The sequence below is a fragment of the Pongo pygmaeus genome, chromosome 12 (assembly GCF_028885625.2).
Source record: "Pongo pygmaeus isolate AG05252 chromosome 12, NHGRI_mPonPyg2-v2.0_pri, whole genome shotgun sequence".
Classification (NCBI taxonomy): domain Eukaryota; kingdom Metazoa; phylum Chordata; class Mammalia; order Primates; family Hominidae; genus Pongo; species Pongo pygmaeus.
In genome coordinates, this window is record NC_072385.2 from 25517589 (window position 1) to 25535358 (window position 17770).

The window sequence follows — 17770 nt, forward strand, 5'->3', positions numbered from 1 at the left end:
CAAACTTCTGAAGGTATAATTACACAAATTCTTAGCAATCACAAAAGTAGATGATTGGGCTACTGTGTCATTTTTCTACCTGTGTTTTGCTGATAATATGCAAAATTTAGGAATAATGTAGAAAAATGTTGTATTTCAATATAGCTTACAAATGAAAATTTTTGGCTTCACAAAGACATGCTTATTATCATAACTGATACAATTTTCATACTAAAGTGCTCTTTTGCTTTATAAATACTCAAGTTATTTTGTGTGCTGCTTCAAATTTTACTTTTGTGCATCGCCTTCCATCTCCTTAGTACATCTTATGGTAGCTGTAAGTTGATCCTGTATTTCTTGAAACTAAAACAAAGAATTAAAAAAAATTACACTTGGAAATGACCTAAATGTCCATCAGTAGATGAATGAATCAACAAAATATATATAAAATATTTTAGACTATCACAATTTTTTTATTTAAAAAAGGTCATAATCTAGGAGAAATCATCCCATTACCTGTTTTTTGTAATTAATTTTAGTGGGACGCTGCTACACCCCTTCAATCTGCATATTGTTCATGACTACTTTTGTGCTATAACTGCAGGGCTGAGTTATTGCAACAAGGATCTTATGGCTCACAAAGCCTTAAATAATACTATCTGGCCCTTTACAGAAAAGTCCTAGACCCCTGCTCTAGGACTAAAACACAACATTCTTCTTGCTTTTGAATTACATTTTATCAGTTAAATACTCAAACTTACAAACTGGTAAAATGTGGAAAGATAAAGGATTACCTCATGCTAAGCATTTATATTTTGAATTCCAAACACTACCACATCAACTATGATTTTATTTTTTGTATGTATGCATTTAGTTTTACTATAGCAAAGCAACTTGCACATTTTAAAATATTTAAAACTAAGCGCCATCTTTCCTTTCTAGGGAAACAACAAGAACATTTAAAAACAAGCAGGAACAAAATTAAAATCGACAAAGTCAGTTCCAAATAAGATCCTACAGGATCTTATTGACTCTCCCATTGAATAGCAGGACTCAGGTCATCATTAGGAGAGAAGTAATTGAAAAGTGTCATCTTAAACTGCAAAGATGTCCATTAAACATGCCAAAGGAGAAGCCCTGTTGTCTAAATGCCCACTTAACCAACCCAAACATCTCAAACCCATCCTTTGCTGACCTTCTATAACCCCTTTTTAGTTTAGCTTTTTCTACAAATAAGAGAAAATAGATACATGTTGGCAAATGCTAACTGTCCATATTCATATAGAGAGAGAGTGTGCTCTCTGAGCCCAATACAAAGAGAGTAAGGATTTTCATTGAAATAAAAATTTATTCAGTAAAATGGCCTTTCTGAACAAGTTAACCTGAAATCTATGAAATAAGTATACACAGGTTCTTTATACATTCAGAAAAGTAGAGACTAAAAATAAGATAATTTTCTGAAACATTCCATTAGACATTATCCTCTGAATTAATCTGGCTTGCCTCACCATGCCAATAGCGAAATCATTAAAAATAGACTGTTTAACAGGAAAAAAAACTCTCTCAACTTCTGTGAGAAATGATGCATAATTCTCAACTTTCCTAAGGTTAAATATTTAAGAAAAAAATATACGTATAAAAAATGGCAGAATGAAAGCCAGAGATTAAGATATAGGTGTGTTATAACAAAATCTTAATAAAATTAATAATAAGGAAAATACAAAAGAAAGCCATCTACTATAAAATTTTAATACAATTAATTATAATAAAAATACAAAAGAAAGCCATCCACTAAAATTAGTACCCAAAAACACTTTATTAGTTAAGTAGCTACACATTAACAGTTGTTGGTGTGCAAAGTTTCATACATACTTGATTTCTCATCTGGTCTAATTTCTTCCTTGAATCCTGCATCTCATTTTCTAAATAGATGCAGTGACGTGATGAAGCATCCAGCAAAGCTTTTGTTGCTGATTGTTTGTTTAAGACATCGTCTCGTTTTTGTTGAAGCTGTCTCACAGCTACCTGATAAGATGTTATTTTTGTTACTGATTTTACAAATCACCTTATTATTAAACCATTAATAATATTTAACTCTAAAGCATACACTTTGAAAAATATCACCACACAGACCAATTCACCTTCTTTTCCTCATGGGTACACATTCCTGTGTATTACTGAATCTCGTTAAGGATACAGAAGGTGTTATCTTCCTGCCAAACTGGTATTGTTATTCACACAACATATTCAGCCTCCCTTGATGAATCTGCAATGCTTAAAAACCTTCTGAAGTCTCAAAAAGAAATGAGTATGTGGGTGAGACTGATGGTAGTAAATTATACATTGTGGAATGATTTCCCTCTTTTTTTTATTAGAAACTCAAATCAACCTCAGAGTTCCTCACATTAAATCATCTGCTTAAATCCTTCCAATAGATGTCTATCTCAGAAGAAAAGTAAAATTCCAGTGGCCTTAGATGCTCTAAGTAACCTGCCCTCCACCTCCCGCCCTGACTCAGCTGCTGTATCTCTCCTCCCTACTCACTCCATTCCTACTCTACGTGAATCCTGCCACTCCTTGTTAGTCTGAAATCCTCCTTAGTCTGAAAATGGGGATCCAGTGTCAAACTAATAAATCACAGATAGCTATGCCTCTCTTTGTCCTGGACAAAGTTATACCCAAACGATAGTAATTGAGACTTGAAATAAAAATTATGGGCAAATTTTTTATTTAAAAACTGAAAGTAAATTATAAATGCCAGTGGGAAGATTAAATCACACATGATTTGGCTAAAATTTACTGCATTTTCCCCATATTATAAGTAAAATTAGATGCCTTTAAAGAATAGAATGATCATATCTATACATAATTTGAGATTGAAATAGTTTCAGATTTAAGTCAAATTGACATGAAGAGAAACAAAATTTTACCAACTAAGACATATTTAAAGCTACTGAAGAAGAATAATTATGAAATAGGGAATACACTTCAGTTCATCTAGGAAACCTGAAATTCACTGTCAAAGTACCCCACTTAATTGAATCAATTTCAAAATACCATTTTAGTGATGAGCATTTCCATATATCTGATTTATCATGGTCTTAAGATGTTGCAACATAAATACATTCAAATTATTATTTCAGCAGTATAAGACTACATTATTAATATTCGTCTATATTAACATAACAAAATTTTATAAGTGACACATTGACTTTAATCAGAGGAAAGCATCTCTGTTCTAACTTTGACTTGCTAGAAACAAGGAATGTTTCTAAGCTAATATAGCAGATATATTTATCATATGTATCCTTTTTTATTTTCAACTAGATCCGACATTCAGCTGTAACCAAATATTACTTTAAATCTTACTTCAGGAAGTTTGAAAAATACTAATTTTTCTTGATACTTACTTCTCTTTCTGCTTTCTCTTTTTCATATTGGCGTTCTTTTTCTTTCGAGTGATTCAATTCATTGACCAACCTTTTATTCTCTTCTTCTAGTAAAAGACGGCGCTTTCTGCACTCAGCTTGAAGGTTTTGTACTCTAGCATCACATCTGGCTTGAATATTCAGTATTGCTTTTTCTTGATTGTCAGCTTTGTTGCGAGTATCATCCAGTTGCTGTTGAAGCAACATATTTTGTTTTTTTAGTTGACAAAATCTTTCCTGCTTTTCTATGCAGTTTTCCATGGTATTGTATCCACTTTTGTACATTTTTTCAATGTCCTTCATTTGACTCTGTTTTTGCTTTAGCTCACTTTGCACGTGTTCAAAAACCAAAGCCTTTTCTTTCAGAGCCTCTCTTGTGTAATGGAGCTCAGTTTCTAGGACTCTGGACTTACTCCCAGCTTTAGAAAGTTGCTGAGAAAGAATCAGAACACGAGAATTCAAATTTTCCTGTAAATGACACCATTTATCTACTGTGCCCTGGAATGCAAGCTCTTGGTCTCTTTCTGATGAGTGACTTTGCTCATGATCACATAGAGCAGCATTCAGTCTACAGCGGTATGATTGCATTTCTGTTTCCAGTCTTTGCCTGCTCTCTCTTTGCTTCTCCAGTTTGGAACGGAGCGTTGTGTTTTCATCCGTCAGAGCAGCAAGCTGTCCACTATAACAGGTTATCGTTTTTGCTAATGTTTCCCCATTCCGTTTTAGGGCCTTTTGAAGGTCTTCATGCTTTCTTTTCACATTTTCAAAGTATTTTAAGTGTTTCTTTTCCAGGTTTTGGTTTTTTATTGTGTCTATTTCCAGCCTGAGCCTGGCAATTTCATCTTGCATCAAGCGGTTTTCATGCAGCAGGTCTTCTTCTTTTTCATCAGTTTCAGAAATCTAAGTAAAACAAAGAAAACTTATAACTAGTATCCAATAGGATAACATATTGTGATTGCTTCTGAAATTAAATAATAACCTGTACATTTATACAATGAGAGGTTGCCATAACTGGATATCTAACTGGGAAAAAAGAAGTTGAGTCAAAACCTCAAACCTCATACAGCATAAATTCCCCAAAGTTCAAAAGTTTATTTGAAGACAGTGAATCCATGAGAGCAAAAAAGAAACCACTAGATAATTTTTTTAAATTTCAGGATTAAAAACGGCTTTTACTGAATTACAACAAATTGCAAGGCATAAAGAATTAATAACTATGACCACATTAAAAAAATTGGGTTTACACTCTAACATCTAAACTCCACCTCCCCCTATAGCGAGAGCCTTAGCTTGGCAGATATTTGGACAGATGAATGACATTTTCCAAATTCTTTAAGTTTCCCTTTTCTAAAATATTGTATAGATATTCTATTTTTCTAATATTGTTATGGTCAGTTTTAAGAATGACATTTATTGATAAATGATAAGTCTAGGCATTGTACTAAGCACTTTTACACGCACAAATCAATGAACTCATTTAGTTTTAATTCTATAGCAAAAGGTTAAAAATATAAGCAAGCTGCAGGATTTTTCCCAGCTTTTCTGACTCTACTCCTAGTGCTCTTCCACCAAATCAGTAACTTCTGCGAGGTAGATATATACATACAAAAATAATCTTTTATTTCAAGACACCAAAAGTCAAGAAAATTAAATTTATGAAGCTCTTCTGAGAAAATCATGAGATTATTTGCTATTGTGGTAACTTTCATTTCTTTTCCATAACATTTGAAACATAATTAACATGAAATAGGGGAAAATATGCTGAACTATGTCACTAGGAACAAAATACTTGCAATATCATTAAGTATATATTATAGAATAGCATTGTTTTCAAAAGGCCTTTGAACTAAAATAAAATATTTCAAGATTTATTATAAATAATTATAGCTATAAATGCCATGATTCATTTTTAAGATGAAATAAAATTTGGGGATTGTTCAGGCCTAAATAATATATGTTAAATGAAAGAGATATTATAAGTCATATTAATAAGAGTAGAAATATGAAGTTTTACCAAACATTAATTTACCTGATTTGAATGATTTCCTCCTGTCTTCAATTCCACCTCCGCTGATTTGAGAGCCAGTTTAATTTGTTTTGTCACATCAGCTTCTATCCTATATTGCTCTTCTGTTATTCTTAACTTTTCCCTAACTTTTTGGTGCAACTCTTCAACATTTCTTCTTTTCTTTTTTTCTTGCTGTATGGCAAATCTGTAAATATACTTATCTTAGAATTTATCTTATCAGTGAGGACTAAGCTCTAATTTTTGATCTTGCCCAAATTCCTACCTAAGGGGTCCAGGGAGTCATGCCCTACAAACCATGGATTCTCATCAGATGGGTTTTATTTGACCCTGTATATTGTGACTTGCTTTTCAATCTGACTCTGGCATAACATTATGAGACAAGGAAGAAAATATTTAATCCAAAATATATATCCTTGCCATGCCTTGAAATTGCCCTGCAAAGTCTCTTGTGGGAAAAATCCACATTCTATAGAGAACCCCCTTTCCCCTTTGTTTTCCTTCCTTTCTATGCAGATCCAGGGGATAATCAGCTAAGAGCCAGGCACCCTTTTGGGTCCCATAAGAAACATTTTACAACCTGCTCTCTCTGAAGTCTGCTGAGAGATTCCTCTGCACAATAAAACTTGGTCCCCACAATCATTTATCTTAACCTGAACATTTCTTTCCATTAATCCCAGGTCTTCAAATAAACTCAACCAATTGTCAAGCAGAAAATGTTTAAATTTACCTATAGCCTGGAAGCCCCAACTTTGAGTTGGCCTGCCTTTCTGAACCAAACCAATGTATTTCTTAAATGTATTTGATTGCTGTCTCATGCCTCTCTAAAATGTATAAAACCAAGCTGCGCCCCGACCACCTTGGGCACAGGTTCTCAGGACCTCCTGATGGCTGTGTCGGGGGTCACGGTCACTCATATTTGGCTCAGAATAAATCTCTTCAAATATCTTATAGAGTATGACTCTCTTTGTTGATATTAGAAAATAAAACATTCATATGTTAGTTTATTATCCTAATAAAGTTTCTATGTTCTTAAATACTATTTTTCTTTCTAGTTCTCATGTTTTTAATTTCTCACCTCAATCTCATCCAAAGGGCAAGTATAAGTTGAAATGTATTGATAAAAGAACATCCTGCATAAGTTTCTGTTACTAGTAATTCTAGCAAATATTATGAAAAAGGATGTTGAAAATTATTCAGTAAAGTTACAAGATAAAAATTATCTTTTCTTCACACAGTAATTACTCCTCAATTAGGATGAATCATTTAGAGTTAATTAACATAAAGTTACTTCTTATAAACAAGTTGATACATTCACCAGAAATACATTTTCATCTTCATGAAACATTAATTGCAAGTATCCCTAAACATAATTTACATTGTAAGATAGCATTTTGGATGTCTTTATGAAACATATATCAGCAGATTACTGTAATCCAAGACTAGGTTAAGAATGTAATATGTTACCCTGCACTTCTTAAGACTGTTTTTTGGGTAACACTTTCAGTCTATCCTGTTGATTACTATGTATTTTATAACCAATTTTAAAATCGGTTTTGGAACAACACAAGATCTAATATTTAATTAAACAATAAAGAATAATACATGTCTTCAGCATAAAACTGAATTAATTTTATCTACATAGCAGAGAGAGAGATGTTGAATGAGCTAATCAGTAATCACTTTCCATTTTACTTTTTATTCCCTGCATATTAAGAATAAAACTGGATAATTTTTTTTTTTTTTTTTTTTTTGAGAGGGAGTCTCGTACTGTGGCTGGGCTGAAGTGCAATGGTGCAATCTCGGCTCACTGCAACCTCTGCCTCCCAGGTTCACGTGGTTCTCCTGCCTCGGCCTCCTGAGTAGCTGGGATTACAGGTGCAACCACCACACCTGGCTAATTTTTTGTATTTTTAGTAGAGATAGCATTTCACTACATTGGGCAGACTGGTCTCGAACTCCTGACCTCATGATCTGCCCACCTCGGCCTACCAAAGTGCTGGGATTAGAGGCGTGAGCCACTGTACCCGACTGATAATTTTTAAAATAATTATCCTGGGTAGAGAAAAATATCTGTTTTGTACTCTGTTGGTTGAATTATAAATTAATATGAACATTCTTCAGGACAATTTAGAAATATTGATCAAAGATCTAAAACAGATATAAAACAGTTTCTCTACTTTAACCAGAAGAATTTATCCAAAGTAAATAATTAGAAATGTAGAAAACTATGTGTATATAAAAGATGTTCCTTGTAGCATTATTACAAAAACTTTTTAAAACCTAAAATTCAATTCATCAATTAAATAATGAGATTTCCAAAGGGTAAAATTCTATATAGCCATTAAAACTATGATTTAAAAGAATATGCATTTAATTATTAGAGAAGTAGTCACAATTAAGAACTTGTGATATTATATCCAATAATTTCACACTCCATAAGATTAAGAAGCTTTCTTCCCTGTTAAATCCTAGAAGGAAAGTTCGCAATTACAAAACTTCTCCTTATACGTCTTTAATATAAAACAAATAGTTCAAACATTTATTTAAAACTAGGTCATACCTCAAACTGCAGAGTTCTTTTTCCAATTCAAGTGTTTCATGCTCTAACTGTGATTTTATTTCTTCTTTTTCAGATAGTCTCTTTCGTAGTACACTAGCCTTATTTTTCATTTTTTGAATTTTTACTCTAAGTTGCTCACAGTGATTATCTTTAAGTTCTATTGATCTTTTACATAAACAAAATGTATTTTTAATTTTCAATAGGTGAACACAATCTGTAACCGGGAAAAAACAAAGTAGAGAGAAAATACATGAGTAGATTTTTGGTTATAAAGGACTGTGCATTTTTAACATGTATTCATTCATACATTGAACAAATATGTACATATCGAGTGCCTATAAGGTTGAAGATATTATAGTAAGCTCTGCAGATAAGACAACACCTCTGCTATTGTTTTAGCTTAAAGTATAGTGAAGAACCAAGATAAAAAGGTGACAGTTATAAACTCAGATAGGTCCTGTAAAAAAAAAAAAAAAAAAAAACCATAGTCACGTGATTGCATAAGATAATTTGATCTATACTTCACCCAGGGAAGATTTCCCTGAGGAAGAGATGCTACACTGAGAAATGAAGGATGAGAAAGAGGCAGTTAAGCAAAGAGGAAAGCAAAGCACTCTGGCCAGTTTGCAGCATGTGCTGTGCTGAAGCTCTGCTGCAATCTGTCACTAGCTCTGATGGAGTAACAGATACTGATTTTTCATCTTATCTGAATGAATAAAAAACAAAACAGACAAATACATTAAACAATGATTTTCAACACAGTGGACTTCAGGCAATGAAGACGGTAGGTGATCACTGAAAGACAGAAAACAAACATAGCAGACCTTACAAATGTCCCAGCTCTTTTGACAGAGTTTTGACAGAGGTTTGAGGCCACGACAAAGGGAGAAAATCTGACATAGAGCTGGGGTGATGAAGCTGAGAGGCTACTAAAACCAAAGCAGATAGAGATCACAGGACAGAAAACTGGAGAGAAAAAAGCAGCACAGGAAACAAATCCTGGAGATGTGCAGAGATCCCCTCTTGGGTATTTAGTGGAGTAATGAAAAGTGCTTGTGTGCTAGGAAACTTCCTAAGAACAATGGAAAATAAAATTTAAAAAAAAACAGTTAAAGAAAATTAGCAGAAACTATATCTGGGGTTCACACAATGACTGGAAGAGGGTCCATTCCCATGAGCCAGGCCAAAATACCACATACTTCACAGGACAATGAATATTCAGAAAGGTCTTGCCTCAGGAGTGAGGAATTACCCCAAATCTAAAAGCAAGAATGGAAAGATTATAAGTAAATCTCTGTACTCCAAATAAAACTCAAGACAATAAGTGGAGGCAGGGAAGGTTTTTCTAAAAAAAAAAACAAACCATACTTGTAGAGACGCAAATTACATTGTCAGAAGTAAAAACTATAGTGCATGGAAATAAACACAAATTAGAGATAACAAGGGAAAAATTCCTAAATTTGACACGATAAACTGCAAGAAACTTTCAGGCAGCTAATAGATAACTCCCCAAATAAAAAAGAAGAGACAGAAAAAAAAATAAAGAAAAAATGGCCAAAAATATTCTAACCTTAATACAAACCATAATCCCACAGATTCAGGAAGGAAGTGTCTGGGACAGAAAAAAATGAAAATGTATCATTGTCATTTTTTATACCATCTATGATGTATAATATTACTGAAGGTGAACTGTGATAAGTTAAAGTTATATACTAAAAATCCTAAACAGTAAGATAGCAAAAGAGTTATCACTAATAAACCCAAAAATATATATAAAATTGAATCATAAAAAACAGTTGACTAATCTAAAAGAAAGCAGGAAAAGAAGGGGAACAAAGAACAGTTGGGACTCATAGCAATCAAACAGCTACCAGACAAACATAACTATATCAACAATCACATTATAAATGACACTTGTCTAAGAACCTCAACTATAATACAGACTGTCAGGCTCAGCAAGAAAGCAAGACCCAACTACAGGCTGCCTATAAGAAATGCACTTTAAATGTAAAGTCACAAATTGGTTTTAAGGATGGAAAAAGATACATGCTAACAGTTCCCAAAGGCAGCTGAGCAGGAGTGGCTGTATTAATACCAAAGTAGATTTCATAGCAAAAAAAAAAAAATTCCAGCAATAAATAACAAAGGTCATGTCACAATAGTAAAAGGTTCAGTTAATCAACAAAACATAACAATCCTAAGTCTTTATGCCCCTAATAACAAACCAGCCTCACAATATATGAGACCAAAGTGGATAGAACTACAAAAAGAAACAGACAATTTCCAAGTAATCTGAGGTTTCAATACCCTTTACTCAATAAGTGATAGAACAAGAAGGCAGAAAATCAGCGAGAATAGACGTGAGCAACACTATGCTTTTCAAATACCCACGGACCACTTACCAAAACAGACCAGACCATATTTTAGGCCATACAACAACTCTCAATTAAAGGATTGAGTCAGAAGGATTTAAGTCATACAAAGTATGTGCCCTGACCACAAATCAATCAGATTAGAGACCAATAACAAAAATAACTCTGGGAAATACTCAAATATTTGGAAACTAACTAACACACATCTAAATAACCCTGGGTCAAACAGGTGATGAAAATAGAAATAGAAAATAGAAAATATTCTGAACTGAATAAAAATTTGTCAACCAGAATTTGTGGAATGCAGCTACAGCTGTACTTGAATACAAATTTTTAGCACTGCTGAATGTCTACATTAGAAGAATCTTAGATCGTTGCCTTTGACTTCTACCTTAAGCAACTAGAAAAAAGAAGAGTGAATTAAACCCAGAGCAAGCAGAGGAAAGGAAATAATAAACATCTGCTGTGGTCTGAATGTTTGTCTTCCCCAAAATTTATATGCTGAAAGCCAATCACAGATGTGACTCTATTAGGAGGCGGCATTTTTACAGGTAGTTGGTCATGAGAGCCAAGCCCTCATGAATGGGATTAGTGCTTAGTGCTCTTACACAACAGACCCCAGATCTCCTTCACCCCTTCTGCCAAGTGAGGGAGCAGAGAAAAAGAATTCATTCATGAACTAGGACGTGTTCCCTAACCATACACCAAACACGACAGCATCTGGATCTTGGACTTTGCTGAACCCACAACTGCGAGAAATCAACTTCCGTTGTTTGAACCAGTCTATGGTATTTTGTTATACTGTTGGTTCCAGAAGAAACAATAGAAAAAAATCAACAACACAAAACAACTTGAGGAGATCGATAAATGTGATAAAGCTCCATTTAGCCAGGCTGCTCAGAATAAAAGAAACAATACAAATTATGAATTTCAGAAATAAACAATGTGACGTCATTATAGATTCTGCAGATACTAAAAATATAACAAGATATTATAATTTCTATGTAAGTAAACATGACAACTTAGATAAAATTAACAAATTCCTTTAAAAATGAAAATTAGCAAATCTCAATCAAGAAGCAATTGATAATGTCAATTGCCCTATATCTATAAAAGAAAGTTAAGTTATAGTTAAAAACCTTCCTAAAAGAAAACTCCAGACCCAGCTGGCTATGCTGGTGAATTCTACAAAACATTCCTGGAAGAAAATAATACAATTATACATAAACTCTCCCAAAAGAAACAGAAACAAGGAGTATATCTCAACTCAGTCTGTAATGTTAGCTTTACCCTGAACCAAAACCAGAAAATATTACCAACAAGAAAATGCCCTCATGAGCACGAATGTAAAAATTCAACCAATTTGTGATGCAATGAAGACATCCTCCCACAGTGGAGTGAATAAACTGTGGTTACACAGCCATACAGTGGAATATCACTCTACACATAAAGAAATGAGCAATCAATTCATGAAAATATGTGAAGGAACCTTAAATGCATATTACCAAGTGACATAAGCTAATCTGAAAAGGCTACTTGCTGTATGATTCCAACTATATGATCAGGAAAAGGCAAAACTATGGATAAAGTAAAAGGGTGCCAAAGGGTAAGAGACAGCAGGAAAAGATACATAGGCAGAGCACAGAGGATTTTTAGGGAAGTCAAAATAATTTATATAACATGGATACACATCATTGTACATTTGTCCAAATCCATACATGTACAGTACCAAGAGTGAACCCCAATGCAAATTATGGGCTTTGGGTGATTGTGATGTGTCAATTTAGGCTCATCTACCACAGCAACTACGACTATGGTGAAGGATACTGGTAATGAAGGAGGCTAAACATGTATTGGTTTGGGGGTACACAAAAAAATATCTGAACCTCCCTCTCAATTTTGACAGGAACATAAAACTGGTCTAAAAAATAAAAGTCTTTATAATAAATTCTAAATGAGACTTTAGTAAATTGTATCCAACAGTGTAATAGAAAGGTAATACATCATAAACAAATGGGGTTTATTCCAGAAATGGATGGTTGGCTTAACATTGAAACATCATCATTATTTACCATAAAACACACTAAAAGAGAAGACCCATAGGATCATCCCAACAGATACAGGCATCTGATAAAATTTACTCCTGATGTTTCAAAGAAGAAACACTCTCAGCAACATAAGAATCCAAGGGAAGTTCTTCAGCATGATAAACAATGTCTATGATGAATCTACAGCTAACGTGCATCATAGTGAAAAACTGAATGCATTTCCCATAAGATGAGGAAGAACATGGGAATGTCTGCTTTCACTACTTGTTTGTAGCATTGTTCTGAAGATTCTTAGTTAATGCAGTCAGGCAAGAAAAAGAAATAAGAGGCATCCAAGTTTAAAAAAAGAAATAAAATTGTCTTTATACACAACCATGACCATACAATAGGCATGGGTAAACCCCAACCTGTGGGCCAGCTTCTTGTCTGATAAGCTTTTATTGGAACACAGCTGTGTTCATTAATTTATGGATGATCTATGGCTGCTCTCATACTAAAATGGCAGAGTTTATCAGCTGCAGAAGAGACCCTTTTGCCACAAGTCTAAAATATTCACTATCCTTAGTAAGAGGGTAGTTCGAGAAAGAAAGGTTTAACAACCTTTGGTCTATGAAGAAAATCTGATGAAATCTACCAACAATGTGCCAGAACTAATAAGTGAGTTTAACAAGATTGAATGATACAAATTCAATATAGAAAAATTAACTGTATTTCTATATGCTAGCAATAAACAATCAAAGGAAAATTTTAAAACTATGATTTTCTATAGTTTTATAAAAATGTATATTTGGATTAGCAATGCTCGACCTGTATAAAGAAAGTCAAATACATCTACACTAATTAAACTATCATTTACAACTTCATCAAAAATGAAATACAGATAAATCTGATAAAATATGAAAAGACCTATAAACTAAAAACTACAAAATACTACTGAGAAAATTAAATATTACCTCTATAAAAGCAGACATACACTTTATTGAGGAGTAGATTCACTATTGGTAAGATGTCAATTCTCCCCAAATTAATCTATAAATATGACACAATCCCAACTTAATTTCCAACAAGCAAACAGTCTTTATTTTATTGATAAGCTGATTCTAAAGTTCGTGTGAAAATGCAAAGGATCTAGCATAGTCAAAACAGAACAAAGAACAAAATTGGAGGATTCATTTCAAGAATTACTATAAATCAATAGTAACCAAAACAGTGTGCCATAGGTACGGGCTGAGTATCCCTTATTCAAAATGCTTCAGACTAGAAGTTTTTCAGATTTTGGATTTTGGAATATTTGCATCTACGTGATGAGATATCTTGGGGATAGGACCCAAGTCTAAACACAAAATACATTTATTTTTCATATTTACCTTATACACAAAGACTGAAGGTAATTTTAAACAATACTTTTAATAATTTGGGGCATGAAACAATGTTTGTATACATGAGGTCGGATGTAGAATTTTTCCACTGTGGTGTCTATGTTGGCAATCCAAAAGTCTGGGGTTTCAGAGCATTTCAGATTTGGGATATTTAAATTAACAATGCTCAACCTGTGTAAAGAAAGTCAAATACAGACAATCCCCAACTTAAGGTGGTTTGACTTATTGACTTTACAGTGCGTTTACTGAAGTATTAAATTGCTTTTGACTCAAACACTGGGTTTCCCACAATTTGAGTAGCATCTGCAAATTAATAAAATTCAATAGACAGTCCAGAAATAGATAACACATATGCAACCAGCTTACGACTGACAAAGGCAGGATGGCAATGCAGTGGAGAAAGGATAGCCTTTTCAACATGTGGTGTTGGAACAATTGGCTATCCATATCCAAAAAGTGAACTTGAATCCATACCTCACCTCACTCCATAAACAAAAGGAAACTCAAAATGGAGCAGAGATTTAAATGGAAGCTCCAAATCTATAAAATTTCTAGAACAAACATAGGAAAAATCTTTGTGACATTGTGCTAGGCAAACATTTTTTACATATGACACAAAATGCAAGATCTGTAATTCAACAATTAAATTGGACTTCATTATGATTAAAATCTTCTGCTCTTCAAAAGATACCACAAAGCAAGTAAAAGTCAACCAAAAACTGGCAAAAATACCCTTGTAAAAAAGTAGCTAAAAAGTAATAGTATCCAAATACATACAGAATTATTAAAACTCAACAAGTAAGAAAACATCAACCTACTTTTTTAAATGGCAAAAGATTTGAAAAGACAGTTCAACAAAGAAGATATACAGATGGCAAATAAACACATGGAAAGATGCTCAACATTTTAGTCATTAGGATCGTGTACATTAAACCCATAATAATATACATAATACACCCATCAGAATGACTAAAATTAAAAAAAATAAGTACAGCCATAGTGTGACAACATAGCAACTGGAATGGTCATTTACTGCTGATGAGAATAGAAAATAGTACAAATATTTTGGAAAACCATTTAGCAGCTTTTAAAAACAGGAATATAAAGGGCCATGAGGAGACATTAGTGGGTGATGGATGTATGTTGACTATCTCGATGATGGTAATAGTTTCACATGTGTATACATCTGTTAAAACTTATCAAATGGTACATTTTATGTGTGTGCACTTTGTCGCATATCAATTATACCACACTAAAGCTACTGATTGTAGGAGCAAACACCTAAGGCACTGGCTGTAGCACAGAGAAGGGTATGCAATGATGCAGTATAAAGCTCGAGAACTGAGATCCATACCTTACAGCAATAAATGGCAGCTCGGTTTTCAGCAAGCAAGCAACATGATCAGGTGTGATTTTTTACAACTATATAATTATGATTGCAGAACAGGCCATGGTTTTGGAAGATGGAATAGTAGGAAAGACAGTTAGAAGGTTATCACAGTATTTCAGGTGGGAGGAAATGGTAACCTGACCATAGGTAAATGGGTAATGGCATAGAAGAGAAGCAGAGTAAACAAACACATTGGGTGTGCCATTCAAACTGAGAAAAGTACAGTGAAATGATCATAGCTCTTTGGCTGAGAAGGTACAAGATACAGTTGTTTTCATTCTATTTTAACATAAGACATATTTCTGAGATGAACATTCTTGTAACATATCACTACTCTATGGTACAGTGCTAAGCAATGTGTGCATACATTGCTATAGGATTTTTTAAAAGTCTTATATTTATGCATTGGTCCTACCTTTACACTTCTTTTCATGTTGATCAATGAGTAATATGACTTTCTTACAATTACAGCAAAGTGAGTCATCATCCTCTGAGACTATTTGAGATGACTGAATTATGTCATCAAGGTCATCCCTAGAATGTATTTGGTTTTTCACCTACAAAATAAATAACACTGTTTCAAAATGTCCCCGAAATATTTATAGCATATACTAAATGTACAGAAGTGGGAATTGCCCATCTATTTATATGAGCACAAACACAGGTACTTGCTCTGTACTTTTTTTTTAAGCAATTTCCTTTATGTTGACTCTAGTTCAGAGGACCACATGGTCTATGGATAAATTAGTTTCCCAGTTCCTATGCCATTTAGAAAACTGACAGAGAGACTTGGGTTAATTAAGGAACAAAGATTAAGAGAATGTCTTCCTGAGCTTGAATTATTTTAATTGCAAAAACAGTCTATTTATACATACAATTATGCATTTAGATAACCCCATTTTACACAAGAGATTTTCATAAGTAAAAAATTCAAATGGATCAAATAATTGGTGAAGAGAAAAACCAGAGTAGCAGCAAGTGACCCTCAGTCTTTTTGAAGTTGAAATTTCTCCAAAGCCAGGAACTCTACTTTACTTGTAATATGCTTACCTCATTCTTAAATCTTAGCATAGATCACTTAATTCCACTTCTAGACATACTGCTGATGTTCTGTCACCATGTGGTGGAGAATAATGCACATTTTCTAATTCAAGTTTTATGCTTTCATACTTATTTGCACTACAGTTGTCATATAACAGCTTCTGGAACACATTCTGTACTGGTTTTGTACTGTTGTGTTTGTAACAACAGAAACACCATAATCTTTGTTTTTTTAAATCACATGCTTCATTTCTTTGGAGCAGGTAAGCCACATATCTAAAAGGCTTTTTGAATCACTAAATTGAGGCATGTGTCCAATGTTTAATTTCCAATTCGTGGTGTTTTGGTTTTTTGTCATTTGCCTAACAACCTGTTTGTCTTCTTTTATTTCAACCATAACTACTCCTGGGATTCTTGCTTTTGTACTTTCTGTATCATTATAAAAATTTTCCTTGTCTGAGTTAAAAACATGTTCAGTATCTGGTTTGTTGTCATTTTCACAGTCTACTTTATTTCTATTTAAATAAAGCTCCGAAGGTGACTGGCAAGCATATTCTGGGGACCCAGAGTATGAATGAGATAGAAAGGCATTTTTGAGACTGGGTTATTTTTGTTCAGGAAATATCTAGACTACTGCAGAGACAGACATGCCAGATGCATCACTTTCCTAATCAGGTGAATCATTTGTCAAATTAGAGGGTATTTACTTAAGTTTGTTCTTCCTGTAGAGTTATTATGTAGTTGCTGTTCCTCAATGCAAGCAGTTTTGTAATTTTCACAAATTTCACCAAAACTCTGCTTTATTTGTGATGAATTTTAAAGTTTTTTTACCCTAATTTGTCTTGTTTGATCCACATTCTCTCATACTTTTGTGCACAAGTAAGTCCTGCATATATAAAGAGGTCCTTTCTATCACAACACTTTTTCACTACTAGTTGTTGAGACAATTTTTGCACATGCAAAAGTGGAAGATAAATTTGCTAGTTTTGTTTCTCAGATGTCTTTTCTGTCAGAGTACATGTTTTAAAAATAACTTTATCTTTAAATAATCAAGTGTAAAATGATAAAAATTAAAAAATAATTAAAGTTTAATATCAAACTTCTTAATCTATATTTACCTATGCTCAAATCACTGGATTGTAACCAAGAAGTGAAAAATAATTTGCATTAGCCTAATATCAGTGAAAACATAAACCATGAAACTTTAATTTGTCACTGTTTGTTTGGACTAAACTTGACTAATTCATTATGTGTTAAATTTCCCAAAAATGAATTAGGAGGACTTGTGGTACTATAAAGGAACTGTCACTTTAAAAGATTTTATCACTATATGTGCAGTGTACACTTGAGTGCTTTTTCCAAATATTACTAACTAATGATAAGGCAAATTTTAAATTATTAGGAGCTAAAATCAACACCAGTCAGTAAGAAAAGCAAATTCTTATATTTTAATGCAAATTACATATTGTAGTATGATTGACAGTGTTATATATTTATATAGATTATAGGCTTAAGTTCTAAGGTCTACTAATGACAGTGGATTT

General features: G+C 33.3%; 1 protein-coding gene across 1 annotated transcript in view; it reads right to left on the bottom strand.

Annotated features, from left to right (window-relative positions):
* The window catches only part of LOC129030780 (ankyrin repeat domain-containing protein 36C-like), a 175447-nt gene that overhangs the window by 16228 nt on the left and 141449 nt on the right, over window positions 1–17770 (bottom strand). The window contains exons 98-103 of the mRNA XM_063649066.1: window positions 15601–15742; window positions 7997–8210; window positions 5437–5620; window positions 3390–4307; window positions 1852–2004; window positions 272–342 (exon numbers count right to left, since the gene is read on the bottom strand). Coding sequence (XP_063505136.1) covers window positions 272–342; window positions 1852–2004; window positions 3390–4307; window positions 5437–5620; window positions 7997–8210; window positions 15601–15742 — 1682 coding nt within the window. The remainder of the gene's footprint in view (window positions 1–271; window positions 343–1851; window positions 2005–3389; window positions 4308–5436; window positions 5621–7996; window positions 8211–15600; window positions 15743–17770) is intronic.